Raw genomic sequence first — 19,378 nt, 5'->3', positions numbered from 1 at the left:
GCTCTGGAGGGGAGGGGTTTCTGCATATTAAGTGCACAATTGTTATTAATAACTGCTATTATTACCTACAGTACTTACGGAGTACGGAAGTACAGTACTCCGTACATATGTGCCGAGTATTACCTCCTAGTTGGGCTAAACCAGTGTAAGCCTGGTCCCACACCTGAATGTTCAAGCAGCTTTCAGCCTTGCGAGTATTCCTACTGAAATTCCGGACTGCCCAGCCCGCGCAACATCCCGCCTCGAGGCGAGTGTGTCGTCCCCCAACCAGCCACCGGCATGGTCCCAGATTCGACATGTCCCAGTCTTGGAAGGCAACGCTGAAGCTGCCGCGTTCAACTTTCCCGCAAGTTTCTCGCAAGCCTGCCACACGTGGCGCTCCGCTAACGACTGCTCTCCAGAGCTCGTCCGAACCCTAAGCTGCGACAGCAATTCCTTCGCAGTTGCACCGAGGATTTGTATCAGTGGCAGACGGCTCACCGGCCACCCGCTGATCCCTTTATACTCCACGATGGTCCACCGTACGCCAATGGGGCGCTGCATATCGGCCATGCAATCAACAAGATCCTCAAGGACATGATACTACGGGTCCAGGTTCAAAATGGAAAGCGGGTGATTTACAGACCTGGTTGGGATTGCCACGGCCTTCCTATCGAGATGAATGCCCTTGGTGGTAGTCCAGCAAGAGGATTGAGTCCCGTCAAGGTCCGAGGAGTTGCGAGGCGGCTTGCGAGCAAGGCGATGAAGGACCAGATGAAAGGATTCCAATCGTTTGCAGTCATGGCGGATTGGGGAAACAGCTGGACGACAATGGATCGCGAGTTTGAGATACGGCAACTGCAAGTTTTCCAGAAGATGGTTCGCCATGGGCTTATCTATCGCAAACACAAACCAGTCTTCTGGTCAATATCGTCGGGGACGGCGCTCGCTGAGGCGGAACTCGAATACAGGGACGATCACGTGTCGCACGCAGCGTACGTCAAGTTCCCCATCGTTTCCCACAGCAGCAGAATCACAGATTTGGCAAACTTTGGCGGCCCGCTCTTTGCCGTCATTTGGACAACAACCCCTTGGACTCTTCCGGCCAACAAGGCCATTGCCGTGCATGATGACGTTGGGTACTCCGTCCTGCGAGTCGGAAAGAATGCCCTTCTTGTTGCAGATGGCAGGGTCGAGGCGATGCGAGAATATATTCACGACTTCGAAGTGTTGGTTTCTGCCATCCCGGGATCCCTGCTTACCGGCCTCAAGTATCGGAACAAGCTGGCCGGCAAGGGTGCACCAGAGCAGCCCATCATCCACGCCGACTTCGTGTCGGCTGATTCCGGAACTGGCCTCGTGCACCTGGCTCCTGGGCATGGCCAAGATGACTACGAAGTTTGCTCCAGACTAGGTATCCATGCTTTTGCGCCCATCACCGATGAAGGACGCTTTACGGACGATGCCTACCCTGATCAGCCGGAGCTTCTCACATCCGCGCCGCCTATCCTGGAGGGGGGCAGCCAAGCCGTTCTGGGGCTTGTCGGGGAGGACGTCTTGGGCGTTCACAAGTTGTGCCACAAATATCCGTACGACTGGCGAACGAAGCAGCCGGTCGTCGTGAGAGCCACGGCACAATGGTTTGCCGACGTGGGTAGCATCAAAGAAGGCTCCCTGGAAGCACTGGACCAGGTCTCCTTCGTGCCCGAGTTCGGCAAGAATCGTCTGGAGAGTTTTGTCAAGGGTAGAAGTGAGTGGTGCATATCCCGCCAGCGTTCGTGGGGTGTCCCAATTCCCGCCTTGTACGACGCCGGCGGGACCTCCGTCATGACGGATGACACGGTTAGGCACATCATTTCCGTGATGAGGGAACGCACGGCAGACGCATGGTTCTCCGATGCACCTGACGATCCTGCTTGGGTGCCCCCCGCCCTCGCGGGAAGCTATCGACGAGGCACGGACACGATGGATGTCTGGTTCGATAGCGGGAGCAGCTGGACAGAGGTTGATGGTCAAGCAGACATGTACGTGGAGGGCTCCGATCAGCACCGAGGCTGGTTTCAGTCCAGCTTGTTGACGTACACCGCCGCCCAAAAGGCTGCCGGCAAAATGGACAACGAGGTTGCGCCGCCGTTCAAGACCCTCATCACGCACGGTTTTACCCTCGACGCCGATGGCAAGAAGATGTCCAAGTCGCAGGGAAATACCATACGCCCCGATGAGATTATGGACGGCCAGCTGCTGCCTCCGATCAAGGGGAAAGGCGCGGGCACCGATGGACCTAGATTCGATGCCTTGGGGCCAGACATGTTGCGTTTGTGGGCAGCGAGCAGCGACTACACGTCCGACATCCTGGTAGGACCATCCATACTGGCGCCGGTCCACAACGCCCTCGTCAAGTATCGTACCATCTTGAAGATGATCCTTGGCTCGCTCCATCAGTCGGCCCGCCAGGCGCCCCTTACGAAGCTCGACCAAATCGCCCTGATGCAGTTGACGGACACGATGGATCGAGTTTGGGATGATGCCAACCGGTACGAATTTCACAAGGCTACCGGCCTGATAAACCGATGGGTCGCCACAGACCTCTCTGCGTTTTACCTCGAGGCACTCAAGGATCGGCTGTACTGCGGCGACGGCGGGGGCGCACTTGAACCCATTTTCGTTGGATTTCTTCGCATGTTGGCTCCAATCACGCCTGTTCTGGTGGAGGAGGCATGGTCTCATCGACCATCCTGGATGGCGGACGATGGGTGAGTTTTCGATTCTTGTGGATGTGGGGATTGATCTAACGCGGTGCCTGCAGTACTCTCCAGAATCCAGCTCGTCAAAGGTTCGACCTGCCCGTGATCGATTCAAGTCGCTTGACCGTGGACCAGGGTAGGCTGCGGCAGGACGTCCCTGTCCTGCTCTCGGTGCACGATGCCGTCAAGGCTGGGCTGGGGCAAGCGAGAGAGGCAAAGGCCGTCGGAAGCTCACTACAATGCTCGGTCACCATCACGACGGGGGACAGGACCATTGCGTCGGTGCTTGAGAGTTACATGGACGAACTGGACACCATGTTTGTGGTATCCAATGTGGACCTGAACGTGGCGACTGCCGACGCGCCAGGCTGGTGCTACAGCAAGAACTTTGATGTGCAAGGCGAGACAAAGGGGACGGTGCATGTGTTCCCTCCCAAACAGGACAAGTGCCCGCGGTGCTGGCGATACTTGGCCGACGAGGCGGAAAGCCTTTGCGGGCGATGCGAGGAAGTTGTCGGTGCCATGGGCGGCGCTGCATAACCTCGACGCTATTCCTTGTCTTGCCAGCTTGCCTCGACACACCCTCCGTCCTCCGTGGACGAGATAATGGAAGCGCAGTTGGCGTTTTGTACGTTTGGTGGATTTCAAGATATTCCTGGACGAATACATCAAGGATACCCAGCGGGAAGATGGTAATAAGGAGGTGGATGCCTTGGTACCTGGGTGACAAAAATACTAGGCGTGTTGATGAACTGTCTGATGAATTGGTTTATTGAGAAGCTGACCCTGGCTCGGCTCGTCTGTCTTGGGTTGCATGGGAGCATTGCCACCAGCTTGGCACTTTCTACTGCAATATCCGTTACAGCGGCGGCGGTTGCAGGATATCCAACACCGATCAGAGGTCTTTGGCGACTACTTACAGTACATCATTACTTCGTCTCCGCTGGTACCACCTAGCAAGCTGTAGGGTTTTACTTCCTGCACCAACGGCTGCTTGTTCTTATGGTAAGGAGATATCTCGCAGGTTGTCGACAGGTGCCTATGAAAATAGTGTGGTCACACTTTTCGCTGCCATTGGTAGGCGGGTGCAGGTTCTTTGGAAGGCGAGGCGTCGTAATAAACCCTTTGATGAATGGTCTTGTGCAGGTTGAGCAGAAACCCGTGCTGTACTTGCAGGATTTGGAACTAAGCGTTAGTTGCCAGCTACTAGGTACCGAACCCATGACAGCTACTCACTATTAGGCATTAGGATATTATACCGATCCTTGAAGCAGCGCCGTCCTCTATAGTACGCCACCAATGGCTGCAACTCGCCGGCAAGCTAGCCTAGGCTTTCCGATGCTGGGACGCGTGACAGGCATCACGAGGGCCTCTAGAGCTTGCCATGGACTGGAGCGGCCATGATGACAGCCAAAGCCAAGTGAATGCCCTACTTGGCAAGCCGCTCTACCATTAGCGCATTCTGCGGTAGGCGGATAGTGGATGGACTGATGCCCCTTTCTGGAACCAATTCCGATTCCGCACTGACCACGAAGTTCCCAAAGGGGTGAGCGCACCTCATGGATGAAAACACCGGCATGGCCCTCGGCTTCTTGTTCCTTCGAATTTCCGCCGCATGAACTGCCGGACCAAGGGGTAGTGCTCCAAATTCGCGATGAGTGAGTTCGAGACACCAAAAAAAAACTCCTCATGCAACACGAACCAGGCATGTACGAGTGCGGCGAATATTAACCCGACAAGCAAGAGCCAGTCCCATCGCGTCGTCTCCTACGGCTGCTCATAACGATATTCATCCATCATGCGAGAACGAAGGCGACCGCCATTCCCGAATACCTCCTCGGATCAAACCGTCAAGGGTCCGTCGGCGCCGTCGCCAGCGAAGCAATCGAATGCAGCACCATAGGCCGTGACCTGCTTGTCCGAGGCGTATGTCTGTCGCGGTGCCACCCATCGGAGACCAGTGACTCACTCGCTCAGTCGGTCGAAACGCTCACGCTCGCTAGGGGAACGCTGTGGATGCGCTTGTCGGCACCACCTTCTGCGTCGGCGTCGTCGGCATGTACCACGCTGGCATCGGCGGAGGCGGCTTCGCCATGATCCGCGATGCCGACGGCAGATACGAGGCCGTCGACTTCCGGGAGTCTGCTCCGGCTGCCGCGCACGAGGACATGTACCAGGGAAATATCCATGGAAGCATTCACGGTGGCCTGTCCGTCGCCATCCCCAGCGAGGTCCGGGGGCTAGAGTACATCCACAAGAAATACGGTGTACGATGCTCCCCGTCTCGTCGTGCCCTCGCAGCCTTCCTTTCTGTCTGACCTCCCTCCCCTGCAGCGTCTGCCGTGGGATAAGGTGATGCGCGGCGCCATTCATGTGGCTCGTCATGGGTTTCGAGGTGTGTAAGGCTGACGACATGCTGCGTCGAACGAGGAACTCCTGTCACTAACCGAGTGGACTCCAAGTTTCGAGTGACATGGTCCGATACATGGAGAGAGCCACCGCCAATAAGAAATATGACTTCCTCCGCCGAGACCCAAGCTTCGCCCAAGACTTTGCCCCAAACGGTATGTTACCAACAGCCGTGGCAGGCAAAGCTGACATGGACATGATCAGGAACCTTGCTCGGCGTCGGCGACATCATGACCCGGAAACGATATGCAAAGTAAGTATCGGCATCAAGGACGAGTTCAAGGACGAGTTCAAGGGCATGGCTCGCTGACAACTCGCCCGCCTCAAGCACCCTAGAGACGATCGCAACCGAGGGTGCGGATGCGTTCTATACCGGCAAGCTTGCCGAGTCCATGGTCAAACATGTGCAGCAGACAAACGGAACCATGACCCTGGACGATCTCGCAACGTACCAGGTCCTCTCCCGCCCTGTCAAATCGGTCACGTACCACGGACTCGACCTCTTCACCGTCGGCGCCCCAGCAAGTGGCAGCGTGTGTCTCAGCATCCTCAAAACGATGGAGCAGTATGAGGACCATGGCGATGTCAACCTGACGACGCACCGCTTCGCTGAGGCCATGCGCTTCGCCTATGGTGCCCGGTCCGAGCTCGGGGACCCACGCTACGTCGACGGCATGCACGAAATCGAGGACCGGATGCTGGACGATGCCAACGCACGGCGCATAAGGCATCTGATCTCGGACGAACACACACAGCCGGTGCGCGCGTATGATCCCAAGGCACTCTACACCCCTCACGGCCATGGCACATCGCACATTGTCACAGCTGACAGGTCGGGCATGGCGACGTCGCTCACAACCACCATCAATCTCCTCTTTGGCGCCCGGATCATGGATCCTGTGTCGGGCGTTATCTTGTAAGCCAGCCACCTGCCTGCCTGGGTCTCGCAAGCAGCAAGGGCGAGCATCGCCGCTGACCCTCGTAGAAATAACGAAATGAACGATTTCTCCATCCCCGGCGTTCCCAATGAATTCGGCTTCGAACCCTCCGAGGCAAACTACATCCGCCCCGGCAAGCGACCCTTGTCATCGATCACACCAGTCATCGCCGCCCGAGCCGATGGCTCCCTTTTCGCTTCCGTCGGCGCTGCTGGCGGTTCCCGAATCATCTCTGCCACCACCAGTGCCCTGTGGCACGTCGTGGAGCACGGGATGACGATGCGGAGTGCCCTTGCCGAACCCCGCCTGCACGATCAGCTGATGCCCAACACGGCCCTTCTCGAGTACGGATTCGACAATCAGACGGCGCTTTCGCTCGCCGACAGGGGTCACAATATCACATGGGTCTTTGCCGGCCTGAGTGCTGTCCAGGGCATCCGAAGCGGCGAAGATGGCACCTTCGAGGCCGCCAGCGAACCGCGTCAGAAGAACAGCGCCGGATATTCGGTATAGGCATTGCTTTCGCGACCGCATAGGTGGGCAGGTAGGCGGGTACCTGCATTCATGTACAATTGCTGCTTCTTGAACAACGAGTATATCCTAGTCTATACGCTGCTTGGAAGCTGTGCGTGCACCTAATCATTTACCTTTGCCTTGACAAGACAAATAGTCGACCCACCTCCGATTGCCACTTTCTTGCAAATTCCTCCTCGGTGAATCGCATGGCTGAAACGCGGGCCAGTCGCCGAACAGCCAGCGGATTGGACAGTGAGAGAGCACGCTCGTAGCACACTGCAAATTCGGCTGTGGTTGTTGCGTGAAAGCCTAGAAACTTTAGCTAGGAGACGAGACGCCGAAGAGGGCGTTGGAGGAGTTGGATTATCACCCACCGGTCGGCTGACCGTCGATATCGATGACAATGTCAAGCTTGGGCCCGCCGCTGTCATGCACGACGGATATGAGACCAGCAGCCTGGTACTCGACGACGCCGATTCCAAAGTGCTCGTTCCACATGCCGTTGACGCCCACGGATGCCCTCCGGAGCCAGTCCAGAATCTCGGGCCAAGAGGCATCCAGGTGGAACTCAACCCGGCTCTTGATCCCTAGCTCGTTGACGAGGAGTCGCAGCTGGTACACCTTCCTCGAATCCTGGTCGTCACGGACGCTGCCGATGAGAACCAGGCGAGCCGTTTCTGCAGCTTTCGTGCTCGTTTTGAGAAAGTCTGCAAACGCTTGGATGATAAGCTGGTGGTTTTTTTCCGGCCGGAACTGGGCGATGTAGACCAGCAGTGACTCGCGATTTTTCTCGCTCGTCTCCGACACCTCCACCTCTTGTTCCAACTCGCTCACTGCAACAGGGGGGTAGACTACGGCGATGGGATTTGCCTTGTCTTTGTCAAGTCTCCAGGGACCCCACAGAGACTTGATATGTGCTTGGGTCCAGGTCGAGTTTGTCATGACGACATCAATGGATGAACCAACCCAGGAATACAGCTGCGCAAATAGCTGCCAGTATGCTCTTTTAACCATTCCTCGACTACCGCTTCCCTGGCCGGCATTGACGCCCTGCGAGCCCACCGCAGAAGTCGCATCGAGAGACTCGAGCATGTCGGTGGAAATGGTGGGGTAGTGCACGTAGGCGCCTGTCGGTATGTGGGGGAACAGGAACTTGCAGAGGCCGAGGGAAAACGCATAGCCCATGGTGTCGATGAAGATGTCGGGCACGAGCAGCGAAAAGGCGTCCCACGCCAAGACGACGGAGCCAATCGACTGGCCCAGCAGTGTGAAATACGGCCATGTCGAAGCGAGCACCCAGTTTCTCTTCGACAGGTAGAGGAATGTGACAGTTGGGGGGTGGAGTTGGATGTTGAAGCGGTTCTTCGTATGGATCTCAGTACGGGGGCGGGGACGAAATCACTGGCCGAATGGAAGGGCCTTACCTTGACTCGACGCAGCATGTCCTCCTTGTTCACGTCATGATCTCCCGTGTAGACCACGCACTTCGCATTGGGCCATTGGATTTGCGTCGCTCGAATGGCCGCCCAGAGAACACGCTCTCCGCCGCCTCCGGCATTGCTATTCGGTGTTACCAATGGCAACCAGGTAGAGGCGCGGCGGCGAAAACGTACCAGAAGGGGTGGAGGAAGCCTACTATGCCATCCCAGTCATGTGCACCTGCATGAGAACCCTGACAGTTGCTCCCGGCTATCTTGCGGGTGGCCAGGCCATGCTTGATGTCGTTTCGCTGCTGCCGGAATTTCTCATCGTCTTCGGTCATGAGCGCCAGCAGGTGGGACCGTCGGCCGTCGGTCCGCCGCCGAAGTGTCCAGCCCAAGGCAAGGCCGACCTTATGGACAATCTTGGGGAGGACGAAGACTATGAGGAGCGGCGAGGAGGCGAGGAGGGTGAATGCTATGACGAGAGCTTGCGGCTCGAGGCCAAAGGAAAAGGGCCTTTCTCCAGACGGCGCGGCGCAAGTGTCGGCCATGGCAATCTCGGACAAAAGCACTTCTCCTCGACAAGTGGGACAGTCGGAGATGGTGCGGGAGGAAATCGGGACAATGCTGGTGTGTTTATATATTTGTCTCTCCGTAACAAGGTAGTTAGTTCCTCACATATGCATACGGGACCGTGCTGGTAGCCTGCAGCACATGCTTCGACATTGCGGTCAGCATGCTATGTGAGACAAAGGTTCGAAAATGCTGGTAATAATGCACTGCCAGGTAGCTAAGCTCTGGCGGTGCGCCAAACATTGCACTGTACATGTACAGTCAGTCTACTACAGTCCAGTCTGTCTGTACTTACAAGGGAGCCCTCCCCCGCTTAGTCATTAGTCATGGGCCTCCCTTAGCTACCCTACACTGAAGAGCGGACACTGAAGTGCTGACCGCCAGCGATTGGTCGCACATTGTTATGTCGTCATCCCCTCATGTTCCAAGTCTTGATTTTGTTGCTATGACACAACTTGCATGCTTCCCTGCCCCCCCCTTCTCGTGAACCGATCAATTATTAGGGTTGGCTCGACCCGCTGCCAGAATGGTACGTGCAGACGGTGAAAATGAATCGTCTGGAGCTAACAAGGAGCTCGGTATTCAGGCTTCGGAGCGAAGCCCTCTGTTGCCCACGACGGGTCCTTCACCGGCTCACAATGACGATGACCCCGTCACCAACAAGATCAGCAGTACGAGCCGATGCAATTCACGTCTCGGTGGTGCTTGCATATTCCTCTGGACCCTCGTCGCCACTGCTACCTTCATCGTGATCGCCGTCTGGACTCAACACAGTCAGCAGACATCTAACGAGGACTTCCGATCGGTCAAGCGCAATCTTGTTTTCATGGTTTCGGATGGCATGGGGCCTGCCTCTCTCTCTTTGACACGTAGCTTCCGTCAGCATGTAGATGGACTAGCTGAGGACAGCAGCCTTGTCCTCGACAAGCACTTCTGGGGTTCGAGCCGGACCAGATCCAGCAACTCGTTGGTCACCGATAGCGCCGCGGGGGCCACCGCCTTTTCCTGCGGCAGGAAAAGCTACAATGGCGCCATCTCGATGTTACCGGACTTGCAACCATGCGGATCGGTGCTCGAGGCCGCCAAGAGGGCCGGATACATGACGGGCCTAGTGGTCACGACGGACATCACTGATGCTACTCCTGCATGCTTTGCCAGTCATGTTCAGCTACGTCAACTGCAGGACGAGATTGCATTGCAAGAGGTTGGCCACGGGGTACTGGGGCGCTCGGTGGACCTCATGCTTGGGGGTGGCCGCTGCCATTTTCTCCCCAACACCACGTCGGAAAGCTGCCGAATGGATGAACTCGATGTTACAATGCTAGCCCAGGACAAGTACGGCTGGACGTATGCTAACAGCCGCGAGGAATTTGATGCTCTCAAAGGTGGCGACAATGTCAGCATTCCCCTACTTGGACTCTTTGCTTCTGCAGATATTCCCTTCGAACTCGATAGGAAGCACATGGGCGATACTTATCCCAGCCTCAGTGAGATGGCCAAGACAGCGATGCGAGCGCTGGAGCGGGCTACCGCCAACAGCGACAAGGGCTTCTTCCTCATGATAGAAGGTAGCCGTATCGATCACGCTGGCCACATCAACGATCCTGCCGCTCAAGTTCATGAGGTTCTCGAATACGACAAGACGTTCAAGGCTGTCATCGACTTTATCGGCCAAAGCAAGACGAAGGGAGTCCTCGTGGCCACCAGTGATCATGAGACTGGCGGTCTTGCCACAGCGCTCCAGGAGCCCGGACACCTGCCAGTTTACAACTGGTACCCACAAGTCCTCGCCAATGTCTCGGCATCCTGTGAAAGGCTGGCGGCCAAGCTGCGACGCTTTGTTGACAAGTCACCTCCATCCTTGTCGGAAGCAGACCTGAAGTCTTGGATCAATAGTGAGTTGGTGGTCCCCGGCCTTGGCATCTCCGATGCCACAGACGACGAACTCACCCGTCTCGCCAACGACCCCGATGCTTCGGTCAATACATTTGCCGCCATTCTCTCACTTCGGTCACATATCGGCTGGAGTACGCATGGCCATACCGCCGTTGATGTCAATATTTACAGTTCTGGTGGCCCGGAGACGGAGAAGATCCGCGGCAACGTCGAGAACACTGATGTTGGCAAGTTCCTTGGCCACTACTTGGACGTGAATGTTGACGAAATCACGGAGGAGCTCCGGGAGAAGATGGACAAGGGCAGCGTCACTGCGCTTGATGCCACGTCACTAGAGTGGGGAAATGGTTACCATGTTGCGGAGAGCATGCGAGAGTGGCGCGTTCGCTTGACATAGAAAACTTCGCGGTTTCTCTCACCCTCCTCGCCCGCTTGATCATTATTCAGCGGGTTATTGCTAGACTATCCCTTTTGTGCATGTTATTGATCGAACCCACAACCTGGACGCATGGGAGTCTCGGACAGGCAAATCAAAAGGGATGTGGGCTTGGACCAAGGGGGGCTCAAAATGCTAGACATGAATTTTATAAGACCGGACGCGGCCTATGGCTGGAAATGTCAAATGGCGAACCGGCAAGACCACTGCGTTACCAACAACGTAGCACACCCCCTCCAGACAGCTTGAAATCTCGAGGTGCAGTCAGTTCAGAAATATTATGCAATGCAGCCTCATGACCGGAGATTCGGCCTTTCATAGATTGGGTATCATCAGTAATGATCGTTCCTATCACCAGTCACGCAACTCCGACACCGTCCTTCCAGCCGATGGGTATCAAGGCCGCGGCAACGTCGGTGACGCCCCGCTCTGTAGCCAGCAGGTTGAACTGCGCGGCAGCGTTCCTTGTATCCAACACCTCGACCCTCATCCCGAGCTCGGTAATGCGCCGTCTCGTGTCCGGGCTTAGTGGTCGATTGGTCTTGCCCACACCCATGATGAGCAGGTCTACCAAGCCACGTTAGCCTCGGCCTGCGCCATCGTGAGAGCCCAGCCGTCACATCTTCAGTCGTTCGACATACCTGGTCGGGGCCAGAGCAGGTCGAACAAGCCAAACGCCTCAGCGGGGATATCAAACTGGCCCTTCGTGTTGACTAGCTGCATGGAACCCGTCCCCTGCCACGGTCGCCACGAAAAGGCCTCGCCACCCACCAGCAGCGCTCCGCTCCCGCCCGAGATTGTGATGCCGCTGTTGAGTCCAAATCCGTCGTACATGCACACATCCACCGAAGTCGACGGGGCTGATGTGTTTCCCAGCAAGTTCAACTCGTTCAAGTCCGTCGGTGGGGGTTCTTGAGGCGCATCGTTGCGTCGTCGCCAGGCCGATTGTGTCGTGTGCATCGCCCTGTGGTCGTTGCAAGGGGGGTAGCCGAGTTTATACGAAGCAAATGGCGACAGCATAGTGCCGACAGAAAGCGCTGAGCTTGGCGACATGGTCATGAAACTGCGATGCACCGCTCCACGAGGTAGGCGCCAATGACTGCAGTACGCCGCTACGGAGCGCATGGTAATCATGGACGCGGCAGCATAAATGATGTACTCCCTGTGCTGGTAGATACACAGCGATGGGTAGACAAATTCTGATGGAAAATTGGTTCCAGCACGGCTGACGAAGGGTTTTGTTAAGATTGATGATTGATCGACTTGCATACAGCGGCTGCTCTCGAGTCGCTGCGGTGTGGCACGTGAGGGCCAATGATTCATTCACCAACAAAGTACCGAGTGCTGCCAATGCAATACTAGTACATCACCATCCACTGGTTCCGGATCGTCGACAGCACCAACAATTAAAAAAATTGCTGGCCACTCTCATTGGACTCATTGGAGCACCTCAATCAAGGCAAGCAAGAAAAAGGTCTGGATCATTATGCAATTATCGCATCCTTCCACCCATTCACCATCGACGCAAGCTGCCGTCACGCTGGGGTTCGTTTAGACGTTCATTGCAATACTCAAAACGCGGCAATGTCGCCAACGGTCATGGAGGGGTCCAGAGCCACTTGATGCGGTTGTCTCTCATTTTCAAACCACCAAAAGGGAGCTGTACTGTAGTCGTAAAGACAGCAGGAGATGGGCCCCTAGACCCGTCCGCAGGTGTGTGCATTCATTCCCATCCCATCCGTCCTAAGGAATAACAACCCAATGGATCGGCCCTCACAACGTCCCTCGTGATCTGTGTACGGAAGCCCCCCACCCGATCACCCAAGCTACTTCATTTCTTCTTCTGGCTCTGCTCCTGCTCCTTCAACACCTTCTTGACAATCTTCTGCTCCTCGATGAGGAAGGCGCGGACGATGCGATCGCGAACGCAACCGCCGCACCTGGAACCGCCGTAGGCTCTCTGGACAGTCTTCTGGGGCTTCGAGATCTGGGAATATTCTCGGGGACGGAGAGCGGGAATCTGCAATGTGTTTCGTCAACATCTCTGATCCCAACAAGTAATTGTCATTACAAGCGTGCGATGCGCAGCAGTCCATGGAACAACCTGCGCAACGGCACCTGCGTAACTGCTATCGGCGCGGTGCATCTTGGCCCCGGTGTGTCCTTCCATCTCCGTTTCCAGAACACTTCCAATACCCTGGATCTGCCACTGGACCAATTCAATTCACTTTGGGAGCACTTACGCCAGAGAGCTTGGAACCGCAGTCACCGCATTTAGGAACTGTGCCGCGCTTCTTGATGTGCAACAGACGGAGCTCGCCACCGGGAGTCTTAACGACTCGGGTCCGGTTGGATCGAGTGTTGTATCTGGAGAGAGAAGGAACCAATTAGTCCATATTATCGGGGCTTTAAATTCAAGTTGACTTCGAGCTCAAGCACTCACGGGTTGCGACGGCGGTAGGTAACTCTTTGGGACACCATGGTTACTGGTCGTTCTGGAGTGTGCGATGCGTGATCGATCTCACCAACAGTCGAGAAATTTTGAAATTGGGAGGGAAAATGTGTGTGGGTGGAAGCACGGACAGTGCCCGATCAGTGGACGAATCAGAGAAGAGAAGCACTGCAACAATAGACCCATTTGAGGATTGGTCACGTGGCTAATTCACATCTGGTACGAAGAACTTACAGAAACACTTTAAGTGGATATTCCTCACACATGGTGTACAACTAAGTACTAAGTATTAATTACTGTACTTACTGTACAGTACTCCGTACTCCGTACAGTACTGGTAATACTTACTTATTACTTAAGTTACAAGTACAGTACTCAACACCGGTAATACTCCGTAAGTATAGGTAATTATAATACTTGTTCGAGTACAATGTAATACTTGCATCCTTTTGCACCATGATATACATGTATGGTCTTGTTGTATTGGTATTCATTGCCGTTCGAAGGAGTGCTCCCCACCAACACCAGCGAGCGCATCAAATGCCATTGCCTCTCGTCGCAAGTATCGAGGAAGAGTGGAGGTTTTGGTGTCCTACGAGTAGATGGTGGGTTCTGCCATCTGATGTCTTATATTCATATTTCTGTGAGACTAGCGACGTCGCATCATGTGTAGCTTCCTAGAGGGGGTATAGAGCACGACTGGATTTTGTCCTGTCATCGTCGGGCGATCGGCGGTTTTGATACACGCATGGCAGGTGTAGGTGTACACGTACACGCGTGATGTCGAGTGATCCCTGACGTGGCTGGAAGGAATTCTACTAGGTGCTTTCCTTGAATCTTGACCACCACGGTGAGTATTTCCGGCCCCTGATACAGTCCGCAGCAACAGACGTCAACCTCCGCCACCGGTCTTGGTGCGAAGCTAATCACTGCGGTGCAGGGAACTTACCGAGCTGAACCTTGACATGATGGGTGATGAAATAATGTTCACGTACACGTGTATTCGCGGCATTAATGACCAACGCACCGCAGGCATGTCATGATCTCGTCAAACGACTTCATTGTCCATATTGAACCAATCCGGGTGGTCTGCGTGCCTCCAGAGCTTGATACCAAACGGGTTGTCTTCCCGGCTTTTGTCTGCGAGAGCAAAAACCTTTTTGCTCTCCTCATTTCTCATCAGGTCGGCGAACTCTTTCACATCCGCCTGCGCATCACTGATGGCCTTTACGAATGCGATATACATTGCGTCCGCTGTATGTGGGTCGCAATCAGCACTTGAACTTGTTTGGGGAAATAGCGACGGAAAACGCATGCGTACGAGTTGGTTGTTGCTGGACCAACGGCTCGATCATTCGAGGGATGGTATCCCGTAGAAGTCGTGCCTGCGCACATAGTGTGTAGTCAGCAGTGATGCCCTTTTGGCACGAGGGAATGTCATCAGGAGTACCTTTATATGCAGTATATTGAGCCTCTTCATCGCCTGGTCCAACTGGGCCACTTCCATCGAACTTTGGCCCTCGGCGGCCGGATCAACAACTGCAACGGGCTTGCTTTCCTCCATGAGAGGCCAGCCGGATTAGGGCCTATTGCGAGTTCGCTTTTGACGATGATGATTGAAGCGTAATTTCTCCTTCCAGGCAATGATTTCGACGTTATGCGTTGACCAAATCTCGAATGCGTGATGATGTAGCCGTTTCGAGGGCATGCGCGACGACAGTGGCAATCTTGCTCCGTAGCCTGTTGGGCAATCAATTAATTGGACGATGTCGAGATCACGAAAGTGGGCTAGCCAAAAAAATCGTACTAGAGCACTCGAGTATTACTCGTATTACTTAATAGGAATGGGGTACAAGTAATACTCCGCACGAAGTATAAGTAAGTACAGCAGAGTAATGTACAATAGTACATGTAAGTATACCTACCTTCTGATCTTTGTGCTCCGTACAACTACATGGACAACTAAGCACATTTTACCTACTTAAGTACAGTACATGCATGTACCGACTCCGTACAATACTCAAAGTGGGTGTACTCCGTAATACTCAGTTAACACTTACTTGCACAGAGCATTCCGTACAGTACTTAAGCTATTAATATTTACTAGGTAAGTAAATAATCACATCGCATGCATGCATACAACTACGTACAAGTACAGTACGGAGCACTGCACACCTAAGTACTTGTAGCTGTACAAGTATGCAGCACTTGCGATAGCACGGAGTACGGAGTTTGACGTACTGTACAGGAATACTTACTCAAGTACTCCGTACTCCGCAAGTACAGTAATCAATCAATTCCCACTCCTACCAGTACTATCTTAGTACTCCGTACGAAGTACAACTGCTTAATTTCTACTTACTTTGCAGTAACAATACATGTATGGAGTAGCGCAAGCACACTGTACAGTATGTGGCCCACGGTGCAATCCGCACCATGCTAGTACTTGCAGTACTGCAAGTACAGAACACTCACTGAATACCTGGTCATACCATTTGGTCTGGTCCAGCGGCACACGTCTCATCTCGCCTCAAGGCCCATTGTTCAATCGCGAGATACGAAATGGCGAAAAGGATAATGAATCAGAAGCTCTATCGTTTATTTTGGGGGGGAGCATTGATAAACTGTGACTTCAGGTCAACCAGGCTGGTTAGCGGTCGGGGTGCATGCATGTGCAATGCATATGCAGATTCCCCGTACAATGCGTCTCTTCCCCCTTGGAGCAGCCCTCATGAACAATAAAAGAATCCTCAAGATAATAATAAGAAATCTTAGAAACTCCTATCAGCTATTTACCAACATATACCGCGGTAAAGTGCTCCGTCAAAAAGGTTGGGCTTTTTCTCTGCAAGTACAGTAGTTGCTATAGTTTATATAGGCCCTTATCTAAGAAATAGACTGAAAGGGTGCGAGCTTGTTGAATCTCCACTAGTTGGTTTCTACCGCAGCAAAGACATGATTGGTTAGCATTGCTCGGACCGGATCAACGCCAAACCTTAAACTGGCCAACAGTGCGGATTGGAAAACCCTCACAGCCCAGCCTCACTGGATCGTGCAATCGACACGGACCAACACACATCAAACGGGCGAGGATATCAATCAGGCCCGACTTCCATTTTCTCAGTATTCATCGGAGAGATCCTCCCGCTATTCCCCGCACCCCCTCCCCCCACCCACCTCCCAACAGCGTTCCTCCTGTCCTTGGCCTCCTCTTCGCCGCACAACCTGCCCGATATCTTTCCACCCGCCATGCCAAATACGCCGCCGCCTGCGCTGCTGCCACCGCCCGAGGGTATCTTTCGATCCTTCGAAGACTTGATGACATCGGTTCAGCGTGTGGCAAAGGACCAAGGGTATGGCATTGTGAAGCTTCGAGCCTCCAACTACCGTGACGGCAAGCCAACCCGTTATGACCTGGTCTGTGACCGTGGCGGCGTCAAATACAGCAGCACCGCAAAGAAACGTAACCCCTCGACACGGAAGATCGACTGTCCCTTCCGTGCAAAGGCTGTGTGCGAAGTTCAGCTCGGGAACCAATGGCGATTCGCCCTCCAGGAGGCGCGACATAACCACGAACCTCGAGTGCCTTCAGGGACGCCCGGGCAGGAGAACGCACCACTCGCGACCACCATTCGTTCTTTCACCAACAAGCTAGATCGGCTAAGTCATGACATGGCACAGGGTCTGATGCGTATCGAGCAGCGGCTAGACCACATCGAAAAGCGAATGGAGAACCTCGAAGCGCGAGCGAGCGGCTACGAGCCCCGCTTCCAGGCAATAGAGGGACGACTTCAAGGCATAGAAGGGCCTAGAATGGATGGTATGGGCATGGATGATGTGGAATCACGCCTCCTGGCCTCCACGGTCATGTAGGACAACGACCAGAGCGCTCAGCGAATTGTGGGAGTCGGCGTTGGGAGCAGCACCCTTGAGGCATCTAAAGCTGCAGACGTTCGCGTGCCAGCCTGGTCCAGCACGGAACATTAAGATCCTACAACGTTCCGCAGCATGCGGGTGGCGAACTTGAACGCCGTGCAGCCCAGTTGCACTTTGTTAGCGTCTGCACTTTGTTGGCGTCTCGAGGGACGAGACGCCTTGTTGCGATGTCTTATACTGCCATGGACAGCGTGAGAAATCAGATTGCGGACTCAATCCACTGGAAAAGGCTAGTCAATGGCGTTACGGGTCTCTTTTTTTTTCGACAGATGGGCGCATCGAACACTTTTTTTTTTTAATGTTCCACGTTTTTCGGCGTGGTTCAAGAGACACTTGCCTCTGGAGGACGGAGTCGTCTGTTTTATAGCAGGTTCCTATCTGGTTGTACAATGAACTTCATTACAAAACTCGAGCGCGCTGATGTTGATTTCAGACGGACTCTCCTGAAGGAAGCTGACCCATATGGTTAACATGAAGACCATTATGCATATACAAGGCGCTCACTGCCGCATGGAATCCATGACGGACCAATTGCAACTATCATCGTTGCTATCCTCGTTGCTCCGTTCGCCAACATACTCCCCCAACCCTGCTGGGACAGGTGGGATATACTAGCACCGTAGCACACCTCCCACGCTGTCACAATTATTGCGGCAATTTATGAGTCTCCTTATCTGCGCGCGCGTAATAGGTAACGCGAGATAGAGCTACCTAGTGCGAACGAAGGCACAACAAGGTGTGGGTTGCCCTGCCGTTGACTCGCAGGGCCCGGTTGGTCGCAGCACGCTGGACCTTCGGTGCTCGCACCTGCTGTTCGCTGGAGCCTTAAATGTGACCTTTCGGGTTGTTTTGCTCTTCGGGTTAAGCGGTCAATTGGCAGGGTTCAAGCCGTGCCCATAAGCACGAACTTTCATGCAAGTACTGTACGTTACCGTGTTGTATTTCTGCCTTTCGGCGATGCATACTACCTGCAGGTGTACAAAGTAGTATAAGCTTAAGTAAATAGTCACATTAAGTACTGTGTCCGTATATATTTACGTCACATACTGTACACGTATGGAAGTGTACTCGTACAGTACATGCTTCTACAGAGTACAAGCATGTCCGAGCCTGAACCTACTTACGCATACATGTACAAAGTAATTAGAGGTGGTCCTACTTACGTCCTACCAACAGTCCATTACGATTTTGTTCCGAAGTTATAAGTACTCCACCACCTTCCCAGCTATTGCAGTGACAGGACGGAGTACTGTATACCTGCTAATACAGACCAAGGTACGGAGTGCACATGGCAGTACAATACAGTAATTGTAAGGTACTATTCTACTTACATATTCCGTGCAACGTACGTCCAAGTATTAGTACTTGCTTGCTACCAGGTGTATAAGTGCATGTTAGTTAAAGACCCCTCTGTCATTTGGGGCTCGAGGATCGTGAACTTCATTACTCCGGATAATACTCTCCAGCTTGCAACTGGTACCCAGTCACAACGCAGAGATTTAAAAGTAGAAGAAATACGATGGCAAATATCTGCCTCATTCAGGCGGTAGACCAAGCTGTAATTACAAACTGAACGTCTAGTTTTGGCGGAATATGTGAGGATCCATAGAAATCTCAACCCATTGGAAGCTTTTCAAGCTGCCGACTGAACAAGGCGGGAGTATAATACACCCGAGAAATCTAACCTTTATCAATAGTGAGTAGCTGTTGTGTATGATAACGTGGTTTTGGCAGAAGATGGCGACACTGTCAACATCGCGTTAGGAGAAAAACTCGACACATTTCTAAACATTCATGGCTGTGCCATGTTGACAGCACGTCCACACAATTGAGTACGTCCACACAATAGAGTACGTCCACACAATAGAGTACGTCTACACAATAGAGTACGTCCACACAATAGAGTACGTCCACACAATAGAGTACAGTTCTCCGTAGTCCCTAAGAAATGCTAACTCTACAACCCCCAAGGTCGCCCTGCTACCGCAACGGCAACGCATCTATTATTTGCGGTGCGCATCCTGCCAGTTGATGACAACACTCTGGTGTTGGCGGGTGCTTGGGGTCCAGTATTAATA

The 19,378-nt window shown here is 53.8% G+C and overlaps 7 protein-coding genes across 7 annotated transcripts; 4 read left to right on the top strand and 3 right to left on the bottom strand.

Annotated features, from left to right (window-relative positions):
- Positions 1-107: 107 nt before the first annotated feature.
- DCS_03740 (isoleucine-tRNA ligase) lies at positions 108-3,263 on the top strand (the record flags this gene model as incomplete). Its single annotated transcript, XM_040801053.1, has 3 exons — positions 108-145; positions 402-2,732; positions 2,786-3,263. The coding sequence occupies 3 exons, from the start codon at positions 108-110 to the stop codon at positions 3,261-3,263; spliced, it is 2,847 nt and encodes a 948-aa protein (XP_040656086.1).
- A 1,258-nt stretch (positions 3,264-4,521) lies between these two features.
- On the top strand, positions 4,522-6,583 carry DCS_03739 (uncharacterized protein; the record flags this gene model as incomplete). The annotated part of the gene is made up of 8 exons (XM_040801052.1): positions 4,522-4,579; positions 4,627-4,649; positions 4,727-4,990; positions 5,058-5,118; positions 5,186-5,287; positions 5,337-5,385; positions 5,461-6,048; positions 6,118-6,583. 8 exons carry the CDS (start codon positions 4,522-4,524, stop codon positions 6,581-6,583), a joined length of 1,611 nt encoding a protein of 536 aa, XP_040656085.1.
- A 369-nt stretch (positions 6,584-6,952) lies between these two features.
- On the bottom strand, positions 6,953-8,745 carry DCS_03738 (alpha-1,2-mannosyltransferase alg11; the record flags this gene model as incomplete). Its single annotated transcript, XM_040801051.1, has 4 exons — positions 6,953-7,948; positions 8,011-8,146; positions 8,200-8,634; positions 8,696-8,745. 4 exons carry the CDS (start codon positions 8,743-8,745, stop codon positions 6,953-6,955), a joined length of 1,617 nt encoding a protein of 538 aa, XP_040656084.1.
- A 361-nt stretch (positions 8,746-9,106) lies between these two features.
- Positions 9,107-10,873, top strand: DCS_03737 (repressible alkaline phosphatase precursor; the record flags this gene model as incomplete). The annotated part of the gene is made up of 1 exon (XM_040801050.1): positions 9,107-10,873. The coding sequence occupies one exon, from the start codon at positions 9,107-9,109 to the stop codon at positions 10,871-10,873; it is 1,767 nt and encodes a 588-aa protein (XP_040656083.1).
- A 397-nt stretch (positions 10,874-11,270) lies between these two features.
- Positions 11,271-11,965, bottom strand: DCS_03736 (DUF498 domain protein; the record flags this gene model as incomplete). Its single annotated transcript, XM_040801049.1, has 2 exons — positions 11,271-11,479; positions 11,554-11,965. 2 exons carry the CDS (start codon positions 11,963-11,965, stop codon positions 11,271-11,273), a joined length of 621 nt encoding a protein of 206 aa, XP_040656082.1.
- Positions 11,966-12,743: 778 nt separating this feature from the next.
- On the bottom strand, positions 12,744-13,393 carry DCS_03735 (Ribosomal protein L34Ae; the record flags this gene model as incomplete). Its single annotated transcript, XM_040801048.1, has 3 exons — positions 12,744-12,932; positions 13,156-13,279; positions 13,356-13,393. 3 exons carry the CDS (start codon positions 13,391-13,393, stop codon positions 12,744-12,746), a joined length of 351 nt encoding a protein of 116 aa, XP_040656081.1.
- A 3,220-nt stretch (positions 13,394-16,613) lies between these two features.
- Positions 16,614-17,237, top strand: DCS_03734 (uncharacterized protein; the record flags this gene model as incomplete). Its single annotated transcript, XM_040801047.1, has 1 exon — positions 16,614-17,237. One exon carries the CDS (start codon positions 16,614-16,616, stop codon positions 17,235-17,237), a length of 624 nt encoding a protein of 207 aa, XP_040656080.1.
- Between the last annotated feature and the right edge of the window lie 2,141 nt (positions 17,238-19,378).

Source organism: Drechmeria coniospora, chromosome 02 (genome assembly GCF_001625195.1).
Source record: "Drechmeria coniospora strain ARSEF 6962 chromosome 02, whole genome shotgun sequence".
In the NCBI taxonomy this organism is placed as follows: Eukaryota; Fungi; Ascomycota; class Sordariomycetes; order Hypocreales; family Ophiocordycipitaceae; genus Drechmeria; species Drechmeria coniospora.
This window is presented reverse-complemented; position numbering and strand designations above follow the sequence as displayed.